The 22,281-nt window shown below is 64.4% G+C and overlaps 1 protein-coding gene and 1 pseudogene across 1 annotated transcript; one reads left to right on the forward strand and one right to left on the reverse strand.

Annotated features, from left to right (window-relative positions):
• Positions 1-317: 317 nt before the first annotated feature.
• On the reverse strand, positions 318-3,400 carry LSM2 (LSM2 homolog, U6 small nuclear RNA and mRNA degradation associated). Its single transcript, XM_077833253.1, has 5 exons — positions 3,294-3,400; positions 2,719-2,786; positions 2,314-2,344; positions 1,745-1,804; positions 318-1,381 (listed from the first exon to the last, which is right to left on the reverse strand). The coding sequence occupies exons 1-5, from the start codon at positions 3,294-3,296 to the stop codon at positions 1,256-1,258; spliced, it is 288 nt and encodes a 95-aa protein (XP_077689379.1). The 5' UTR covers positions 3,297-3,400; the 3' UTR covers positions 318-1,255.
• A 9,651-nt stretch (positions 3,401-13,051) lies between these two features.
• On the forward strand, positions 13,052-20,764 carry LOC144274813 (neural proliferation differentiation and control protein 1-like; annotated as a pseudogene).
• The last annotated feature ends 1,517 nt before the right edge of the window (positions 20,765-22,281 follow it).

A 22,281-nucleotide genomic window follows, 5' to 3' on the forward strand; every position in this document is an offset into this window, starting at 1 on the left:
CTCAGCCCTGCTGTGGCCTAGATTGCTCGCGAGAGTCTGAGGAAGTCATATCGCTCCATGCCTCAGCTTCCCCACATGTGGAACATGGATCAATCCAGGCATCTGGGGCCCTACATGGGAGCCCAACTTCTGCTCCCGGGTGTGTGTGTGTTGGGGGGGGGAGGTGCAAAGCAAAAATCAACCGAAGCATCCAGAAGCCAGGACAGCAGCTCAACATCTACAATGGGCAGGGCGGGGGGGTGCGCAGAGATGAACCCGGGCATCTGGGCCAAGAGAGGACGCTGGACTGGAGCGGACCGTCGACCTCGCCACAAACAAGAACAAAAGTTTGTAACCAGGCTCCAAACTTTTATTCCGCCTAAGTCTTCGAGCCACGAATCAAACATACAAAACGCCCTTCAGCCCCCTCAGCCCAAACCCTAAAAAAACTTCAGCCCCCCACCCCCCGTGAAATGGAGAGGAAATTCAAACACCCCACAACTCTTCCAGATTTCTGCCCGCTGGGGAGCGACTGGGGTTAATGGCACCCCAGGAGCTCAGTCCCTGCCCCCGCCCAAAGATATGGTGGGGGGGACTAAACACCCCCCTTACAGAACAGGGAGAAATTAGAGTTTAAAAATAAAAATGAGGGTTAACTGGCCATGGCCCTGGAGGTGAAAGAGGGGGGCTGGAGAGATTCAAACCAGAACTAAAAGGGACCCCCTGCAAAATCTTTTTCCCAAAGCGGGAGAGACACAACAAACCTAGGAACTGCCCCGATATTCATCCCATGAGAGATAAGCAGCTCAGGGAGCACACAGAATTCAGGTGTCCTAGATCTGGGGATATTGGGGGGCAGGGGGATTGAACCCAGGCATCCAGGGCCCTAGAAAGGGCACAGCCCCACCCAATTCTCTAGAGTAGAAGCTGAGCCCCCATGCAGGGCCCCGGGTTCCCCTCTGCTCTTCCTGTTCCCTCCTGAGCACAAGCTCAGATGAACCCAGGAGTCCGGAGGCCTGGGCTTGCATAGGATGAAAAGGAAGAACCCAGGCCTCCGGGCTCCTGGATAGGGGCTCAGCTCCTGCTCCCAACCAGGACGGGGAGCAGCCACGGACCCAGGCATCCGGGAGCACCAGTTGCCCCATGGTCCAGTGGCAGGAGTTGCCGAGCAGGGAGGATTTTACGGCTGGCAGGGAAGCAGCCGGGTAGGGCGGGTCTCTGCCCAGGGCCCCCTGCGACGGGGGGGGGGGGAGGTGTTTTGGGGAGGGTGGGGAGATCACTGCTTCTGCTGCAGCGCTTCCTTGCGCGCGGCGTCCTGGAGCAGCTGCGTGTCCACCTCGTCTGCCGGCAGCTGCACGTAGCGCACCACGGAGCCCCGGATAAAGCAGTTCTTCACCGACAGCTGGGGAGAGAGAGAGACCGGGGTGAAGGGGAGCGCCCCGGGCTGGCTGGGGGGCTGTGGGAGTGTGTGTGTGTCAGAGCCCGCCCCCCACGTGTCCCCGCCCCCTGCTGGCTGGGGTGGGGGGTCAGCATCTGCCCCCCTGCAGGTTGGGAGGATCAGACCCCGCCCCCTGTGTCTGTGGCCCCGCCCCCTGCTGGGATGGAGACCAGGACCCCAGACCCACCCTGTGAGAGATGCCATCAGCACCTCTGATTCCCCCCCCCAAACAACCTCCCGCTGCCCACTCACTTCCCACGCACTCCACCAGCAGGGCCCCCTCCACCCCTCCCCGGGGGGGGGGGGGGGGGGGGGCTGGCCCCTTACCATGTGGGGGTACTTCTCCGGATCCGTCACGCTGATGTCGGTCAGCTTGATGTTCAAGTACTGGCAGGACGGACAGACACATGGACGGTTAACACCCAGATGGAGGGGGGCAAGCGGCTGCCTTCTGCATCGCTCTGCTGAGAAAGCAGGGGGCAGGGGATGGGGCACAGGGCCTGCCCCTCTCGCGGGCGCTGGCTCCCATCTGTCCCCAGAGCAGAGACTAGCTGGCTTGGGGGAAGAGGGGAGCCCGCAGGGGGCCTTTCCCCAGTAGGGGGCACCAGCTCCGATGCAGCCCCAGGGTGGGGGACAGGCTGGCTCGGGGTGGTGCGGGGGTGTGTGTGCAGTCTTTCCCCTCTGATGAGGCCCCAGGGTGGGGCACAGACTGGCTTAGGGTGAGGCGGGGGGGAGATGAGGCCTTTCCCCTCTATGGGCACCAGCTCTGATCTGGCCTCAGGGCAGGGGGCAGGCTGGTTCGGGGGGCAGGATTGGGGGGCGCGTGGGGGGGGATCTCCTGGGCCAGGCGCACTGAGGAGGGGACACGCCCTGAAAATAACCTGGACGTTTCTCACCTGATCCACAGAATGGAGGGTCCCGCAGATACTGCAACAGAGAGGGAGGGGTGTTACCACGGGGGAACGGGGCGCAGTGGTTACAGCGGTGAGGGGTGCGGGGAGCCCGGACTCCTGGGTTCTATCCCCGCTCTGGGAGGGGAGTGGGGTCTGGTGGGTTAGAGCGGGGGGGGTCTGGGAGCCAGGACGCCTGGGTTCACTCCCCGGCTCTGGTGGGTTAGAACAGGAGGGGGTCTGGGAGCCAGGACGCCTGGGTTCACTCCTCGGCTCTGGGAGGGGAGTGGGGTCTGGTGGGTTAGAGCGGGGAGGGTCTGGGAGCCAGGACGCCTGGGTTCACTCCCCGGCTCTGGGGGGGCAGTGGGGCCTAGTGGTTGGGGGGGGGGGGGGGCTGGCACGAAGACTCACCTCAGATCGTTTTTCAACTCCACCACCACGTCCTTCCCCACCAGGGATTTGAAGAAGGAATAGAAAAGCTGTGGAGACGAGATGGGGCGGGGGCGGGGGGGCGAGGTGAGACCCCCCTTGGAGAGACAGAGCCATCACTGCTCCCCGCCCCCCCACTGCCCCCTTGGTCCGGGGCACCTCACCACCACCAGCCTGCGGCCACCCCGTGCCCCCTGACCCCATCCTCCTGCTGCTCAGCGCCCCCCCCGCTGGTGCCCCCCCAAACCCTGGGGCCAGCCGTCGGGTCGGGGGGGGGGGCTGATGCATGTCAGCCCCCCGGAGCCCCTCCACGCCGCACCCAGCGAGGGGGCCTCCAGCCAATGCCCCCCCCAGGCCGGCCGGGGGCCCCCACTTGCCTCCAGCAGCTGGAGAAGTGTAGGACACTGTTCACCCAGCGCCCCCCCGTTACCCCCGGCTCCCCCCCCCGCGCATCCCCCGCTCCCCCAGCCCCCCCCGCGCGCCTCCGGGCCCCCCCCCCGCATGCTCCCCTCCCCGCGGCGGGGGTTCCCCGGGGGGCAGTGACGTCACGCCCTCACCATCCCGGCGGCGCGAGCCGCGTGGAGCAGCCTGAGCCCGGCAGCAGCGATCGGGCCCGGGCCGCGCAGGCGCACTCAGGGGGCTTCGTTCTGGCGCGCACTCCGGCAGATGGGGGCGGGGCCGCTCCCTCGCCACGTGACCCAGGACTTGGGAGGGGGAGCAGGGGAGGGGACGCTCTTAAAGGGGCCGCTCCCTGTTTCTCCTCTTCTTAAAGGGGCCGCCGCGTGTTACTCAAGCTCTTAAAGGGGCCTCTCCCCAATACCCAGGCTGGCTCTTAAAGGGGGCCCCGCCCATTTCACGCTCACCCCCCAGCTCCTGCCCCCCCCGCTCTCCATGCAGCTCCCCCTACCCCAGCCAGCCTCCCAGGGGCCACCGCGAGCCCCAAAACAGCGCCGGGGCCTGTCCGACTGGGCATCGGTTCGACCTGCCCCCAACATGGAGGCCCCAGGCTGGCCTCGGCATGTCCCCCCCCAGTGACGCCTGGCTGGCTACAGCCCCACGTGGGGTCACCGTTTTGGCCAGAGGGATCCCACATCACGCGGCAAGGGGCCCGATGCTGGGCCCGGCCCTGGCCAAGCACCTGTCAATCTCTCCCACTGGTGGATCCCGCCCCACGTAGGGAACTGGGGCGGGGTGAGGGGGATGGACAACTGGCCCTTTAAGATTCGGGGGCCTGGAGGGGGACAAATGGAGTCTAATCCCCCGAGAAGGGGCTGGTGTCACCATGTCCCCACGCCCCTGAACGTGCAGCACCTCGCTCACTGGGGGCCATGATCAATAGGGGTCTAGGGCAGGGAGCCAGGACTGCTGGACTCTTCTCTCAGCTCTGGGAGGGGAATGGGATCTGGTGGTTAGAGAAGGTGGGGAGGGAGCTCGGAGCCAGGTTTCTAATGACAGGAGAGAAGCCGATCAAGAGCCGGATGGGAAGGCGGGGAAAAATTCCAGCGTCACCTTAGATCCCTTGAGCAATCGCGCTCCTGGGGAAGCTGAAGCCAGACGCCCACACCTGTGCCAGCCAAGACTGGATCTACCAGCCCTGGTGGTAATTGTGAAACCTTCGCTTCATTCCGTCCCCTATTATACTCCAATACTTGCCTAACAGTTCGGAGCACAGGGCTCTTCTCTGAAACCTGTAACTAAAAGATAGGTAAGGGGAAGACTGCTGCTATTTCTAAGGTTCAAAAAATCCAACGGTAAGGAAAGCCTTCTCAAAATTAACACGTGTTATACTCCAATGTTTGGCTAATAGCTAGGAGAAAAACACTTATTGCTAAAACCTTGAACAAAAGACAGCTGAAGAGACGACTGCATTTTGTTGCTCCTGCTCAGGTAAAAAATAAACCCACTATTCAGAAAAGCTGCAACAAAATGACTATGTGTTGTGCTCAGATGCTTGGCTGACAGGTAGAAGAAAAATGCTTATTTCTAAAAACTTCTTCAACGAACCCAGTGGGTTTCAACCTTTTGTCATTTGCAGACCACTGCAAAATTTCGAGCCGTGGACCCGTTTTCTGTGGACCCCCGGGAGGCCGCGGATCAGAGATTGAAAACAATCGTTCGATGGTAACAACCACCTTTGGTGGACCCCTTGGGCAGAGTCTGTGGACCCCCAAGGGTCGGCGGAGCACAGGTTGAAAACCACTGAACTAAACCACAGGCGAAAAGAAGAATGGATGTGTCTGCTGTTTCGGAGGTAAAAATACCTCATCGGAAGAAAAGCTGTAAAAAATACTTACTGCACTCAAATGCTTGGCTAACAGCTTGGAGGAAAATGTCCCTTCCAGTAAAAAAACAAGAACAGGTGACAGGGACGGTGATTTTTGTTTTACTATTTTTATGGTTAACTTAAAAAATGAAGAAGAAAACCCATTAAAAATTAATGCTTCTACTCAAACGCTTTGGTGAAACCTCAAGGTGACGATGGCTTGTAACCAGCTAATGGCTGAAGGGGAAGGGGATCTGGACACAGTGGGGTGGGGGGATATGTTGTAGGGAAGGGTGGAGGTGGCGGTGGAGAAAGAGACTTACCCACCCTCTCTCCCGAGCTTAAAGTTCCTGTAACCACCGGGTGGGAAACCCGTCCGGGTTTGGGATCCTAGATCGCTTCCCCAGTTGGCAGCTTCAGGCTTCAAACACCTCACAGCACGACCACAACAAGCAAACATCCGGCAGATCCATGGAAGGGAAGGGCTGGGGGGCTGCCCCGTCACCCGACCCAGCGGCAATGGCTTCTGCTTTGAGGGCTGGTCCCAGCATCCCTCAGCTGGGCAGCCGCCTCCTCTGGCTTCGGCCCCAGCCAACTGAACGCTGCCGCCCGAGCTCAGCTCTCCTGTCCCCCCATACAGAGCCCAGGGGCACCCGAGGAAAGGAACGCAACCCCCGAGGACGTACGTGTTCACGCGGCGCATAGCCAACCTGTGGAACTCACCGCTGGGGGCATGACCTGATGGGCAAAAGGATCACAGGGTTCAAAAAAGATATGGATACGTTCCTGGAGGACTGGTCCTTCAATTAGCCAAGATAGCCAGGGACATAAGCCCACACGAAGGGTGACCCTAACCCTCTGACTGCTAGAAGACACTGGGCAAGATGGACCATGCTCTGACCCCACCTGGGGGATCTTATATTCACAGGGCTGTTGGGGGCACCCAGGCCAGCAAACTCCTTTTCTCCTCTCCTGATTGAGTCCGTCACAGGCTTCCTTAGTCAACCACGGTGGCCTGTGCTTTCGGTGAGGGCGAGCCTCCGTCCCGGCTGTATTTCCTGCCCTCCGGTTTCCTTTCCCCTCCCAACACGGGAAACAGCGTTTTACGGCCCCTCCCTCCCTTCCCCCGCAGCTCCAAACTTCGCTTGATTTTCACCAAACTGTCCCAGGACCGGTATGCAAATGAGGCCTGGCCCAACGAGCACCGGGCTGGACATGGACCCCAGGCAGCGGCTTCCTGGAGGACCACGCGTGTCCTTGGTCATGTAGCCCAAGCCGGCCACTGAGCCGGGCCTCGCACCGGCCACCTCGGCCAGCTGGGAGGCCCCCTTTTCAGCCAGGCCCACCCAGTCCGCCCCCTCCCTGCCCCACACCCCTGGCCAGGCCCCCATCCCACACCAACGCATAACCGCTGGGATTTCTGAGGTGTCATTCTGCATTCGCTTCATGTACCCTGCCCAGATACCCACGAACTTGGGGGGCAAGGGGTGAAGACACCCCCATAGGGGCAGGGCCCTCCAGATCCTAGCTCAAGCCAGGAGGGCAGGGAGAGAGGATCAGACGCCCTCCTAGAGCGACAAGGCTCCCCACAAATCCCAGCTCACGTGAGGGGGGCAGGGATGGGGAATCAGCCCCCCCCATCCTAGATCCCATAAATGGAGCCAGGAGGCGGGGTTTCAGATCTGCCGTGCCCCAATTCCACCTCCCCCAAATCTCATCCCCCGCCTTAGCCCCCCAGAAAGAATCACACCCCCCTCCAGGCCTGCCACCAGAGCTCTGCCCCGCCTCAGAGACCCCGGCGAGGGGTGGGGTGGAGGATGCTGGGTTCAGTGACAACCTGGCAGGCTACCAACCCTACCGGCTGCTCCGGGGCAGTTGTGAAAACACCCCAACTTCTCCCCACCCCGTGACTTCGCCCTGCTGTGATCCAGCCGGTCTGGGCATTCAGGGCGGGGAGGCGGGTATATAAACCCGGGGCCGTTCCCAGAGGATAAGGGAGAGGCACCCGGAGCGGGACGACGCCGGAGACCGGTAAGGATCTTCTGGCGGGGAACGGAGGGGATACGCCACGCCAGCCCATGGCCCAGTAGCTCTTAGAGGTGTCTGGGCCTGGGGTGCTCCCTCCTGGGAAACAGGGGCTCTGGCAAAGATTTGGGGGCGAGGCGGAGAAAGTGCCGACGCCATCCTGGGCCGTGTAAACAGCACCCTGGAGCAGGAGCCGAGATGGGATTTGCCCTCTGGATTCGGCCCCGGTGCGGCTGTGGCTGGGGTCCAGTTCTGGGAGCCCCCAATTTGAGGAGGGCATCAATCCGTTGCTGAGGGCTCAAAGAAGAGCCACGAAAATTATGGAAGAGCTAGAAAGCCCGACTCCAGGAGCTCAGTCCGTTTAGCTGCACAGACAGGTTACGGGGAGACAGGAGCCCCTCTAGGCGTGGCTGGAAGGGGGAGCAGAAATTCCAGGTTAGAGAGTTTTCCTCTCCGATGACTGGACGCCGGCACCAGTCAAATACAGACGGGAAACGAGGTGTCACTTTGTAACAGGGAGGGGAATTAACCCTGGGGACACTTTACGGAGGGTCGAGGCAGAGTCCCCGCCCCGGCGGTGTTTCGACTGAGCCCGGGAGTTTGCTTGGAAGGATCTGTTCTAGTTGAATCGGGAATTAATTCAGGGAAGTCCTGGCTCAGAGAGGTCGTCAAACGACCCGATCAGGGCGGTCCCTCGGATTCTGGGACTGGAGATCGGTCAGAGCTCTCCCGCTGACCCTTGAACCCGGGGGTGGGGGGCGGCTGCGGCTGGGTCCTGATTCCAGCGACCCCGTTTAAATCCCAAACGACCCAGCTGAGGTCAGGGGAGTCCGGGCCGGCCCTGGTGTGAATCTGGAGCCAGCCCGCCGCGGCTGGTGCTGGTCTTCTCGCGGCACGGACTCAAACTGGTTTGGCCGATGATTCAGGGCGAGCGGGGTCTAGCCAGGAGGCGCCCGGCAGGTTGGCACAGGAATCTGGTTCTCGCTGTGGAGGCGGGCGGGTGGGGCGGTTAATTATGCTAGGAGCCGCGACGACGGGCGAGCGGGAGGAGCTGCCCGTAGCGCCGACCCTGGGGAAATGGCACGGCCGGGGGTGGGAGCTGATCTCTGCGTGCGCGGGGCCCTCCCCGGACAGGGTGTGGCGGGATCACGCCGGGATCCTGGCACGGAGCCGGGACGCCCCACCCCAGGCGAGCCGTGCAGCCAAGCGCAGGAGGGGGGGCAGGAGGTCGGCGCCCGGGGGCTGTGAGCAGACTCCAGCCCGGCAGCGGATTGGCGAGGCAGGCAGGAGAGAATTTGGCCCCAGTGCTGCCTGACCACTGGCCCCGGCTTTCCCCCCCCTCCTCCCCAGGCGCAGGTGAGCCCGCGATGTGCGACCAGTGCAAATGCTTCTGCCTCCTCGTGCAATGGATGTGGCACGTCATCAAGCGGCTGTGCAGGCGGAAGAGAGGTACCTGGGGGGGGGGGGGTGAGCGGGGCACCCGGGAGGGATGGATGGGTATCCGCGGTGGGGGGGAACAGGGGCGTATGGGGCAGACACACATATGGATCCAGGGGGAGGATGGATGGACAATGGGGTATGGGGCAGACACACAGATATGGATCCAGTGGGGAGGAAAGAGGGATGGATTGGGGCATATGGGGCAGACACATGTATGGATCCGGGGGCAGGAGGGATGAACAAGGAGGTATGGGCCAGAAACACAGATATGGATCCAGGGGGCAGGACAGATGGATGCATGGGGGGTATGGGGCAGACACACATATGGATCCGGGGGGAGGATGGATGGATGGATGGATGGGTGGGGAAGGGGGAAGACACCCAGATATGGATCCGGGGGGAGGACAGAGGGACCTGGGTGGTGGGGGCGTGGCATGGGGCAGACACACAGATAGGGATCCGGGGAGAGGTGGGCTAGATCCAGAGCCCGAGCCTGTGTACGGGGATGGATAAAATATTATTGGCCTGAGGTTTAAGTTTCCATCTCTGCAGTGACGTTTGCATGTTGCAGTGCCCCCTACTGGGTGCAATAATAACTGCGCTGCTATTCTTCCGAGGCCCTAAACTATTCCCATCTGCAGAGGAGCAGGGATACTGGGAGCCGGGACTCCTGGGTTCCATCCCTGGTTTTTCTCTCCGTGCCTCAGTTTCCCTTTGAATTGCACACTCATGATATTTAGCTCCCACTGAGGCCAGGTTAACAAGTTACTCTTAGATCAGAATCCAGCCCTGACTCCCTGGAGGTCAGTGGAGTCGCTCCAGATTGACACCGGCTCAGGATCTGGCTCCAGACCGGCTGGGGCAGCGTTAGGTGGGGTCCGGATGGAACAGCAGCTGTTCCCCTGCAACCAGCTGGACCAGCTGCAAACTGGCTGACTGAGCGAAGGCTGGTGACACTAATTAGCCAGCAATTGGCTAATCTGCTGATTGAGCCACTTCAGGGCTGGAATTAAGCTAGTCAGGGCCAGCAGCTCCGGGGAATCATCCACCCCAGTGCTGGTCATGAGAGAGGTAAACTGAGGCACGAGGGCATTTGGAGGAGATGGCCATGGAGTGCAGCTGCTGCTGTTAGAGGTAGAAGGGAATGTTCAGCCTGCTCTAACCACTAGGCACCCCTCCCCGAACCAGGAGAGAACCCAGGAGTCCTGGCACCCAGCACCCCCCTGCTCTAACTCCCAGACCTCACCCCCCTCCCAGAACTGGGAGAGAACCCAGGAGTCCTGGACACTATCCCCCTCCCAGAGCCAGGAGAGAACCCAAGAGTCCTGGCACCCAGCCCCCACCTGCTCTAACCCCCGTACCCCACTCCCCTCCCAGAGCCGGGAGAGAACCCAGGAGTCCTGGCTCCCAGCCCCCACTGCTCTAACTTCTAGTCCCCACCCCCTTACCAGCACATCGGCGAGTTCGCTGGTTGAAGGCTCCCCCATCTGTGTTTTCGTTGCAGAATCTCGCAGGAGTGCCGACGAGACAACGTCCTTATTGGGCGACAGGCGTAATGCGGGGTCCTGAGGGGAGCCTGCCCTGCAGCTCTGCTGTCTGCCGGAGCCCCCCGTCCCCTCCCGCCTGGCCACTCCTGCTTGACGGGGAGCTCGGATTCATGGTCAGACCCACCTGTGGAAGGAAAGAAAGAGCCGGTGGGGGCCACGCGCCCTTGTGACACCTTCTTTGCTCCCTGCATGTGTTTTTCTCTTGGTTTTATTAACAAATCGTGGGGGGTTGGGGTAGCTTTAGGCTAGAAATCAGGTCTGGCTGGCTGGCCCTATGGACGGCTGGGGCTCACAGAAGAAGAGACCACCCCAGCCTGCCATGGAGCCAGAGGCATTAGTTTACTGCAAAATTACTGGCATGCCAACTCAAATGTCTGGATACCAGTTGGGAGAAATCCAGTCTGTGTTAAAACCCAAAAGCCTCTCATGCCTCCCAGCACGGTCCTGATTGCTTTCCGCCGACGAAAGCTGCTCGGTGTGCTGATTATCACTAGGAAGAAGAGGAGACCAAAAAGGATGACTTAGTTCAGATACTCGATAATGCGTATATTGAAAAAAATCAAATTGTTTATCATAGGCAGACACTCGGGGAGGATTCTGGAGGCGAACGCTCAGAGTGAAAAGGGAAACGGTCCCAATTTCGGCGGGGAGGATGAGATATTATGCCATGACCTTGTTCCCTTTTTAAAGGTAAAAAGACCATTTGAATCAAAACCTCTCTATTCTATTCTATTCTGTTAGGAGAAAAATGCCCCTTTCCGAAATTTCTGGCTCCTTATGGGAAAAATAACGGGGTGAAGGAACAGTGCTGCTATTTTGGGGGTTCAATAAAAACCCAATAATAAGAAAATCTGTAAAAAACCCATTCGTACTTCTTGTACTCAGACGATCAAGTAACAGTTACAGAAAACACAGGGCGTTAAAAATCCCCAGACTCACTGTGTCTTCCACTAAAGATGGCATTAACTTTGCGGCCATTTCTACAGTCCAACAAAACCCCCAGAATAAGACAATATTTTTTTTAAAAAATGATCCATATCCTACTCCAATGCCTGGATACCAGTTTGGAGAAAACCGCTCTGGGTTGAAAGCCCGAAGCTGGCTGGCCTTCCAGAGAAGTGGTGGGAACTAATTCTAGCTAATAGGGGCTGTGTTCAAAAGTTAATCGCTGTTCGACCCACACGCGTGGCTAGCACTGAGGAGGAAAACGGGCTTGGTTAAAACCCCAAAGCTGGGTCTCCTTTCAGGGCAGCTCGTGCGACATTGCTGCTCTTTCTATGGTTAGAACGAACCCAGGAAAATGGTACGAATTCCTTGCCCAAAGCTTGGCCCAGCCAAAGGAAGGTAAAGAAGAAAACAACGCCGACCTAAGCCCAGCTGTCTCTGGGCACCGTCTCCCGCGGGCACCACCCAGGCCCAGCGGGCGCTGTGCAGACAGGGGGATTCCCAGCCCCTCAGCTGGGCTTTCCACCTGTCAGCGGAGGGGATTGTGGGGCCGGCCGGGGCTGCGTGCCGGGGAGACGCAGATGTTGCTGGATCCCTTTGCCTGGCAAGCCAAGGCAGACCAGTGGATAAATAAACCATGAAATGAGCTAACAAAGCCCCTGGGTCTGTGTTTGTATCGGCACTGGGGAGAGAACCCAGGAGTTCAGCCCCCACCCCCAGCTCTAACCCTTTGGACCCACTCCCCTCCCCGAGCTGTGGATAGAACCCAGGAGTCCTGCCTCCCAGCCCCCTTCTCTAACCACTAGCCCCTACTCCTCTCCCAGTGCTGGGCCATTTGGCGCGGCTCCAGGGAAATCTTTCTCCAGCTGAGCTCTCCCTGTGGGTCACTGTCTTGGTGAAAATGGACCTTTGTGTCGGCCCGAGGGCCGTGCCAGCCTCCGGTAGCCAACAGGCCCAGAGATGCCGGCACCGTGCCTCATCAGTGGGGCACCCCCCGCTCCAGCCCCCCACTATCACCCCGAGCCAGTTCATGTCGCAAAGGGTGCCCCATGGAGGGCAGGCTAGGCCCCTGTGTCCCTTCTGCAGACTGCCCATGGGGCAGAGAGGGGCTGGCGTGTGGTGGGGGGGTGCTCCCTCACACACCTGGGGTCCAGCCAGGCACCAGGGCTGGGGTCCCCCCAGTCCCACGTGGGGAGCTTGGGGGGGGTCTCAGTTTCCTGGAGGAGGAGATGATGAAGCCCTTTCCCCTCCCCCCATAACTAAGGGGGGACTGGGGACCCACCCCCACAGCGCCGTCCTGTCGCCATGACAACCCACGGCTGCATCAACTTCATCCCAGGTCCAACAGTGCAGGGAGCTGGTTGCCATGGTGACAGCTGGTGGGTGTGTGGGTGTGAGAGGGGGCTGGGAGCCAGGATGCCTGGGTTCTCTCCGCAGCTGGGGGGGGTTGGGTCTAGTGGTTAGAGCAGGGGGGGAGCAGGGAGCCAGGATGCCTGGGTTCTCTCCACAGTTGGGGGGGGTTGGGTCTAGTGGTTAGGGCGGGGGGGGGAGCTGGGAGCCAGGACACCTGGGTTCCATCTCCCGGGTGGGCGGGGGGGATGAGAAGCTGTTTGCGGCATCTACCACCGCAGGCGGGGGCGTCTCCTTGGAGACAGGCACCGTGGACCCCAGCGGGGGTGGGCTGTCACTGATCTCCCAGCTGGGAGTCCCTGCATCCATCCCAGGGGCTCCCAGAGCCAGACCCAGGCCAGAGAGACCAGGAGCCCTCGCTCGGCACTGAGATGCGGCTGACTCTGGGGAGGGGCAGCCGGGTAACTGCCACATAGAACAGCTTCAAATGGGGCTGGCTTCTCCGCCCCTGAGATGCAGCCACCCCTGGGGCGGGCAAGCGGGTACCAGCCGCACAGAACACCCAGCCGGGGGGTTGGGACAGGAAGTGAAGGCGACTTGTGGGTGGGTCTCCCCGCCCCCGCCCGCCTCTGTCTCCATCCCTGGTTCATTCATAAATACAGCCAGCCCCTCCCCCCGCGCTCCACCGCCCCCCGCAGCCGGGGAGGGAGGATCCAGAGGCGGGGACCCCCCCCCGCTCGGAGAGATGCGGACCCTGCGCTGGCTGGCGGCCCTGGCTGCTCTCCTGGGGCTGGGGCTGGCCCCGGGGGCCGGTGGGGAGGCAGGTGAGGGGGGGACATGGAGGGGGAGGGGCATCGGGGGTGTGTGGAGGAGAGTAGGAGGGGCCGGGAGCCAGAACTCCTGGGTTCTATTCCCAGCTTGGGGAGGCTGCGGGTCGAGAGTGAGGGGCACCCACAGGGCTGGTGGGGGGGCGGGCAGGGCTGGGCTAACAGGGGCTGCGGGTCGGGAGTGAAGGGCACCCGCAGGGCTGGGGCGGGCTGCAGATCGGGAGAACAGGAGCAAATGCCAGGACAGATGTTGAAACATCTGGGAGGGGAGCCGGGTCTAGTGGTTCGAGCGGGGGTGGGGGAGGCTGGGAGCCAGGACTCCTGGGTTCTCTCCGGGCTCCGGGAGGGCAGTGGGGGCTGGAGTTTACGGCGGGGGTGGGGCTGGGAGCCAGGACTCCTGGGTTCTCTCCGGGCTCCGGGAGGGCAGTGGGGGCTGGAGGTTACGGAGGGGGTGGGGCTGGGAGCCAGGACTCCTGGGTTCTCTCCGGGCTCCGGGAGGGCAGTGGGGGCCGGCGGTTACAGCGGGGCCGCTCCGGTTCAGTTCCCGCAGGCCCGGCTGCGATGTGCCCGCCGCGGATCCGGCTGAATTGCCTCCTACAGCGGCGTAAGGGCTGCGGCCCCGGGGGGATCCGGAGCTGTGGCCCCTGCATCCGCCCCTACCATGAGGACCCCGGTGGGGACTGCGTCCTCGAGACGCCGCATAGGAACGGTGAGGGGCACCGGCAGAGCTGGGGGGGGCAGGGCTGGAGGGGCTGCGGGTCGGGAGTGAGGGGCACCGGCAGAGCTGGGGGGGGCAGGGCTGGAGGGGCTGCGGGTCGGGAGTGAGGGGCACCGGCAGAGCTGGGGGGGGCAGGGCTGGAGGGGCTGCGGGTCGGGAGTGAGGGGCACCGGCAGGGCTGGGGGGGGCAGGGCTGGAGGGGCTGCGGGTCGGGAGTGAGGGGCACCGGCAGAGCTGGGGGGGGCAGGGCTGGAGGGGCTGCGGGTCGGGAGTGAGGGGCACCGGCAGGGCTGGGGGGGGCTGGGCTGGCAGGGGCTGCGGGTCGGGAGTGAGGGGCACCGGCAGGGCTGGGTGGGCCCAGGGCTGGGCTGGCAGGGGCTGCGGGTGGGGAGTGAGGGGCACTGGCAGGGCTTGGGGGGCAGGGCTGGCAGGGGCTGCGGGTCGGGAGTGAGGGGCACCGGCAGGGCTGGGTGGGCCCAGGGCTGGGCTGGCAGGGGCTGCGGGTGGGGAGTGAGGGGCACTGGCAGGGCTGGGGGGGCAGGGCTGGCAGGGGCTGCGGCTGGGGAGTGAGGGACACTGGCAGGGCTGGGGGGGCAGGGCTGGCAGGGGCTGCGGGTGGGGAGTGAGGGGCACTGGCAGGGCTGGGGGGGCAGGGCTGGCAGGGGCTGCGGGTCGGGAGTGAGGGGCACCGACCCATCTTCCTGTGTTTCTCCCAGAAGACGGAGCCAAGGGCGACGCGGGACCCGTCGACCTGGCCACCCTCATCCGCTCCCTGGTGGCCAAAAAACAGAAGGGATCCAGGACCCCTGGGACTGAGACCCCCCAGAAAGGTAGGGACTGAAGGGAACAGGGGGCTCAGCTGGGGGCGCTGCTCTGGGTTGGGGACTCAGCAGAGGGGGCTGGGCTGTGGGGAGCAGGGTGGGGGCTTGGCAGGGGGCGCTGGGCTGTGGGGAGGGGCCGGAGGTCAGCAGGGGGCGCTGGGGTGTGGGGAGCAGGGTGGGGGCTCGCAGGGGGCGCTGGGCTGTGGGGAGGGGCTGGGGGTCAGCAGGGGGCGCTGGGCTGTGGGGTGGGGGCTCGGCAGGGGGAGCTGGGCTGTGGGGAGGGGCCGGGGGTCAGCAGGGGGCGCTGGGCTGTGGGGAGCAGGGTGGGGGCTTGGCAGGGGGAGCTGGGCTGTGGGGAGGGGGGCGGGGGTCAGCAGGGGGCTCTCTGACATCTCTATCTTTGCAGCTGGCTCCATGGGGATTGAGCCCCAGGTTCCTTCGGTCACCGAGACCCCCCCTACGTCTCCCCCTCCCCCCACGACTCCCCCCTCCGCCAAGATGCCCGGCTCCAGCCCCCCCCGGCCGGAGGAAGACCTGAACTCGGCTCCCCCGGATTCCCGGCTCAATGAGGCCGTGTCTCTGCGTGAGTGACGGGGAGGGGGCGGGAATGGGGCAGGGGGCGGGACAGAGCGCCTGGGGGGCAGGGAGGCGTTGAAGGGGTTGGGGGGGCCAGAGCTCAAGGGGTTAATGTTTCTCCCCCCCCGCCCCCTGCAGTGCTGGTGTTGATGTGCTCGGTGACCGGGGTCTCAGGGCTGCTGGTGGCTGCCCTCTGCTGGTACAGGTAGGAACTGCACCCCCCCCGCAGCCCCCCACCAGCCCAGCCCTGCCCCCCCAGCTCTGCCGGTGCCCCTCACTCCTGACCCGCAGCCCCCCGCCAGCCCAGCCCTGCCCCCCCAGCTCTGCCGGTGCCCCTCACTCCCGACCCGCAGCCCCCCGCCAGCCCAGCCCTGCCCCCCCAGCTCTGCCGGTGCCCCTCACTCCCGACCCGCAGCCCCCCGCCAGCCCAGCCCTTCCCCCCCAGCTCTGCCGGTGCCCCTCACTCCTGATCCGCAGCCCCCTGCTAGCCCAGCCCTGGCCCCCCCAGCTCTGCCCGTGCCCCTCACTCCCAACCCGCAGCCCCTGGGTCCTCCCCCACCAGCTCAGCCGGTGCCCCTCACTCCTGACCCATAGCCCCTGCTAGCCCAGCCCCGGACTGCCCTGCCCCTGGCTCTGACCCCCCCACCGCACTCCGTGCCCCCAGGTTGCAGCGGGAGGTGCGGCTGGCCCAGAAGATGGCATATACGGCGTACCGGGGGAATCATTATCGATACCACCAGCCCAGAATGGTGAGACCCCCACCGCCGCCATGCTCACCCCTAGGGGGCTGGAGACCGGGACGGGGAATGGGACCCAGGCGTCCGGGACAGGAGCACAGTGCGCTCACCCCTAGGGGGCTGGAGACCGGGACGGGGAATGGGACCCAGGCGTCCGGGACAGGAGCACAGTGCGCTCACCCCTAGGGGGCTGGAGACCGGGACGGGGAATGGGACCCAGGCGTCCGGGACAGGAGCACAGTGCGCTCACCCCTAGCGGGCTGGAGACCGGGACGGGGAATGGGACCCAGGCGTCCGGGACAGGAGCACAGTGCGCTCACCCCTAGGGGGCTGGAGACCGGGACGGGGAATGGGACCCAGGCGTCCGGGACAGGAGCACAGTGCGCTCACCCCTAGGGGGCTGGAGACCGGGACGGGGAATGGGACCCAGGCGTCCGGGACAGGAGCACAGTGCGCTCACCCCTAGCGGGCTGGAGACCGGGACGGGGAATGGGACCCAGGCGTCCGGGACAGGAGCACAGTGCGCTCACCCCTAGGGGGCTGGAGACCGGGACGGGGAATGGGACCCAGGCGTCCGGGACAGGAGCACAGTGCGCTCACCCCTAGGGGGCTGGAGACCGGGACGGGGAATGGGACCCAGGCGTCCGGGACAGGAGCACAGTGCGCTCACCCCTAGGGGGCTGGAGACCGGGACGGGGAATGGGACCCAGGCGTCCGGGACAGGAGCACAGTGCGCTCACCCCTAGGGGGCTGGAGACCGGGACGGGGAATGGGACCCAGGCGTCCGGGACAGGAGCACAGTGCGCTCACCCCTAGGGGGCTGGAGACCGGGACGGGGAATGGGACCCAGGCGTCCGGGACAGGAGCACAGTGCGCTCACCCCTAGGGGGCTGGAGACCGGGACGGGGAATGGGACCCAGGCGTCCGGGACAGGAGCACAGTGCGCTCACCCCTAGGGGGCTGGAGACCGGGACGGGGAATGGGACCCAGGCGTCCGGGACAGGAGCACAGTGCGCTCACCCCTAGGGGGCTGGAGACCGGGACGGGGAATGGGACCCAGGCGTCCGGGACAGGAGCACAGTGCGCTCACCCCTAGCGGGCTGGAGACCGGGACGGGGAATGGGACCCAGGCGTCCGGGACAGGAGCACAGTGCGCTCACCCCTAGGGGGCTGGAGACCGGGACGGGGAATGGGACCCAGGCGTCCGGGACAGGAGCACAGTGCGCTCACCCCTAGCGGGCTGGAGACCGGGACGGGGAATGGGACCCAGGCGTCCGGGACAGGAGCACAGTGCGCTCACCCCTAGGGGGCTGGAGACCGGGACGGGGAATGGGACCCAGGCGTCCGGGACAGGAGCACAGTGCGCTCACCCCTAGGGGGCTGGAGACCGGGACGGGGAATGGGACCCAGGCGTCCGGGACAGGAGCACAGTGCGCTCACCCCTAGCGGGCTGGAGACCGGGACGGGGAATGGGACCCAGGCGTCCGGGACAGGAGCACAGTGCGCTCACCCCTAGGGGGCTGGAGACCGGGACGGGGAATGGGACCCAGGCGTCCGGGACAGGAGCACAGTGCGCTCACCCCTAGCGGGCTGGAGACCGGGACAGGGAATGGGACCCAGGCGTCCGGGACAGGAGCACAGTGCGCTCACCCCTAGGGGGCTGGAGACCGGGACGGGGAATGGGACCCAGGCGTCCGGGACAGGAGCACAGTGCGCTCACCCCCTAGGGGGCTGGAGACCGGGACGGGGAATGGGACCCAGGCGTCCGGGACAGGAGCACAGTGCGCTCACCCCTAGGGGGCTGGAGACCGGGACGGGGAATGGGACCCAGGCGTCCGGGACAGGAGCACAGTGCGCTCACCCCTAGCGGGCTGGAGACCGGGACAGGGAATGGGACCCAGGCGTCCGGGACAGGAGCACAGTGCGCTCACCCCTAGGGGGCTGGAGACCGGGACGGGGAATGGGACCCAGGCGTCCGGGACAGGAGCACAGTGCGCTCACCCCTAGCGGGCTGGAGACCGGGACAGGGAATGGGACCCAGGCGTCCGGGACAGGAGCACAGTGCGCTCACCCCTAGGGGGCTGGAGACCGGGACGGGGAATGGGACCCAGGCGTCCGGGACAGGAGCACAGTGCGCTCACCCCTAGGGGGCTGGAGACCGGGACGGGGAATGGGACCCAGGCGTCCGGGACAGGAGCACAGTGCGCTCACCCCTAGGGGGCTGGAGACCGGGACGGGGAATGGGACCCAGGCGTCCGGGACAGGAGCACAGTGCGCTCACCCCTAGGGGGCTGGAGACCGGGACGGGGAATGGGACCCAGGCGTCCGGGACAGGAGCACAGTGCGCTCACCCCTAGCGGGCTGGAGACCGGGACGGGGCATGGGACCCAGGCGTCCGGGACAGGAGCACAGTGCGCTCACCCCTAGGGGGCTGGAGACCGGGACAGGGAATGGGACCCAGGCGTCCGGGACAGGAGCACAGTGCGCTCACCCCTAGCGGGCTGGAGACCGGGACGGGGAATGGGACCCAGGCGTCCGGGACAGGAGCACAGTGCGCTCACCCCTAGGGGGCTGGAGACCGGGACGGGGAATGGGACCCAGGCGTCCGGGACAGGAGCACAGTGCGCTCACCCCTAGGGGGCTGGAGACCGGGACGGGGAATGGGACCCAGGCGTCCGGGACAGGAGCACAGTGCGCTCACCCCTAGGGGGCTGGAGACCGGGACGGGGAATGGGACCCAGGCGTCCGGGACAGGAGCACAGTGCGCTCACCCCTAGGGGGCTGGAGACCGGGACGGGGAATGGGACCCAGGCGTCCGGGACAGGAGCACAGTGCGCTCACCCCTAGCGGGCTGGAGACCGGGACGGGGCATGGGACCCAGGCGTCCGGGACAGGAGCACAGTGCGCTCACCCCTAGGGGGCTGGAGACCGGGACGGGGAATGGGACCCAGGCGTCCGGGACAGGAGCACAGTGCGCTCACCCCTAGCGGGGCTGGAGACCGGGACGGGGAATGGGACCCAGGCGTCCGGGACAGGAGCACAGTGCGCTCACCCCTAGGGGGCTGGAGACCGGGACGGGGAATGGGACCCAGGCGTCCGGGACAGGAGCACAGTGCGCTCACCCCTAGGGGGCTGGAGACCGGGACGGGGAATGGGACCCAGGCGTCCGGGACAGGAGCACAGTGCGCTCACCCCTAGCGGGCTGGAGACCGGGACGGGGAATGGGACCCAGGCGTCCGGGACAGCAGTTTCACCTGACCAATGACCGTCTCCCCGTCTGTCTGTCTGTCCCCCCAGTACATGGACGCCCGGCTGGCCCAGACCTGCCAGGTGCACCAGTACGAGCGCCAGAAAAAGATCCTGACCAATGAGGAGTGAGTTCCCTTCCATCCCCACCCCCCGCATTCGCCCCATTGGTTATGAGTGGGGGGGAGGAGCTTAGGGAGGGGCCCCCCGAATCCACACCCCAAAATCCACTCCTTCCCTTCCCCCACTCCATTCCCCCTCTCCCAAGCCTCCTATTCCCCTGAATCTACCCCCACCCCAAATACACTCCCCAAATCATCCCCTTAAACCGACCCCCCCAAACTCCAGGCTCACCCTTGAATCTTCCCCTTCCCATCCCCCCTGAATTTCCCCCCAATCCACCCCCCCCAAAATCCAAACCCATCCAAGTCACCCCTGACCTCTGCCCCTCCCCGCCCCTCTCTGTCCCCTCCGACCTTTCCCCCACAATCCAGCCTGGAAAGTTTGCACCCCAAAATCTCACCCTTCAGTCCTTCAGCCCCCTGCCCTGTGAGCAGCCCACTTGACTCTCCCCCCCAGTTTGGGGGTCTTTCGGGAACAGTTACTCCCTTCCCCGCACCCCCCTCTGGCTGGGCCCATGGGACGTTGGGCCTCAGGTCTAGGTCCCCCCCCTCCCCCCCCGTTTTCCACCCGGATACCTGGGTCCCTTGGATCTCTTCCCCTGGCTGCAGAGCTGCCTCAGCTCCCGGATCCCCCGCCCTAGACCCTGGCCACGGCCCCGGTCCTGGCTTGTGAGGTTCCTCACCCCGTGTCTGGGTCTGTCCCCCCCCAGGAACCCCCAAAGCCCGTCCAGCAGCTCTCGACGGAGTCGGAGACTGAGAACGGGGACTTCACTGTGTACGAATGTCCCGGACTGGCACCGGTAGGGGGTGCTGGGCTGTGGGGAGCGGGACAGGGACAGCAGGGGGCAGGGCGAGGGCAACAGGGGGTGCTGGTCTTCAGGGAGCGTGGTGGGGGGCATCAGGGGGCACCAGGCTGTGGGGATGGGGACGGGGGCTCAGCAGGGGGCACCAGGCTGTGGGGAGTGGGGTGGGGTCTCAGTGGGGGGCGCCGGGCTGTGGGGAGCAGGGTGGGGGCTCAGTGGGGGGCACCGGGCTGTGGGGGCAGGGGGCTCAGTGGGGGACACCAGGCTGTGGGGGTGGGGGCTCAGCGGGGGCGCCGGGCTGTGGGGGCGAGGGCTCAGTGGGGGGCACTGGGCTGGGGGGAGTGGGGTGGGGGCTCAGCGGGGGGCGCCAGGTTGTGGGAGGCGGGGGCTCAGCAGGGGGTGCTGGGCTGTGGGGGCGGGGGCTTAGCGGGGTCGCCAGCCTGGGGGGAGTTGGGCAGTGTCGCTGCGCTCTGCCCCTCGCACGGTGCCCTCACTGACGTCTTCCTTTCTCTTTCTTCCCCCTCTTCCCTCGTTCCCAGAGTGGGGAGATGGAAATCCACAACCCGCTCTTCAACACGGCGTCCGCCCGGCAGCACTGCCCCCCCTAACCCTGCCCCCCTCATTCAGCCCCCCTTCTCCGGAGCAGCACAGTGCCTCCTGGTGGAGACATGGCGGGGGAGGTGGGTTTGCTCAGATTTTGGCAACATCTTCCCCAAGAACCCGCCCCCCCAGAAAACTCGGGGGGGGGGAGGCTAAAGGTGAAGGGTCATCACTCTGATGTGGGGACCCCCTATTTCTCCCCTGCTCTCTACCCTCCCTGCAGACCCATCTGTCCAGAGCATGGTTCCTTTCAGGGGGCAGGGGCTGTGCTATGGGGCCGGTCCATATGGGGGGGATATTGACTGGGGAAAACTATACACGGTAGGAACCATAGGAGGGTCTTAGTGATTTCAGGAGTTGGGGAGGACTGCATTTGGGGTGACACCAAGAGAAAATTGACCAGGGGGCCCATATAGAAGGATACTGACTGAGACTAAAGAGTGTGCGTGTCGGGGGGGGGGGGAGAGCTCTGTGCGGCAGACACCATGGGTTCCCCTCACCCCCCCCACAGCCCACTCCCAGCAGGCCAAGGAGGGGGCTGGTGGGTACCATGAGATCAGGAGTGACACTGAAGTGACACCAGGAGACAGCCAGGGTGGCCTATATAAGGGGTATATTGACTGGGGGAACCTAAACAGGGTGGGAACCAAAGTTGGCATCCTGCTGGGATGAGGGCAGCTGGGAGGAGGGGGGACAAGTATTGAAGTGACACCCCGGGACGATATTGACCAGCAGGCTAGTGGCTGGGGTGGGAATCATGAGAGGAGTCATAGACTCAGAGGGGACAGGGACTGAGGGGGACCCATATTGAGGTGACACCAAGTCCCCCCACCCACCCACGGTAGTTTGACCAGGGGGTCGATATAGGGGGATACGGACCAGGAACCGCGCCTCCCCCATACACTCCTCTTCCCCCTAAGGCCGAGCGAGCGGAGAATTGGAAGATCCTGGCCGGGTGCACCCCGGCCCCGCGGCGACATGCGTGTGCTGGCTGGTTTCCCTCATCCGTGACGCCCCGGGCATCGGGCTCACACGTGGGTCACAGCCCCGCTCAGTCGCGTGGCTGTCAGGGCTCCGGGTGTCCCGGCAGCTCCCACGCCCCGGGCTGCTGGCGGGGAAACATGGGGCAGGTCTGAGCCCCCCAGCAGGCGGCGATGACACAAACGCGCTCTGGTCCATACCAGGTTCCCAGGGGAGATCAGAGGGAGATGCTAGAGGCCCCCTGCTCCCCGCCTGCCCAGCTGCCCCCCCACATACTGCTCCCCGCCATGCTGCTCCCCTCCCACTCCGCCCCCCAGTTTCCCACCTATTTATTCAACCCTCCAACTTGGAATAAAAGAGAAAAGCAAAAGAGATGAAGGCATCTGTGAGTCTCGGACACCAGGCCTGGCCCCTCTAGCGGGTGCTGGCTCTGATCTGGGGGGACACTGCCGTGGGGCTGCCAGTGGGCTGCGGTCCCATCTCCTGGGCTGCAGGACAAAGGGCTGGGCCATGGGGCAGCTGACTGGGGCAGGATGCGAGACAC

Source organism: Eretmochelys imbricata, chromosome 14 (genome assembly GCF_965152235.1).
Source record: "Eretmochelys imbricata isolate rEreImb1 chromosome 14, rEreImb1.hap1, whole genome shotgun sequence".
Taxonomy (NCBI): Eukaryota; Metazoa; Chordata; order Testudines; family Cheloniidae; genus Eretmochelys; species Eretmochelys imbricata.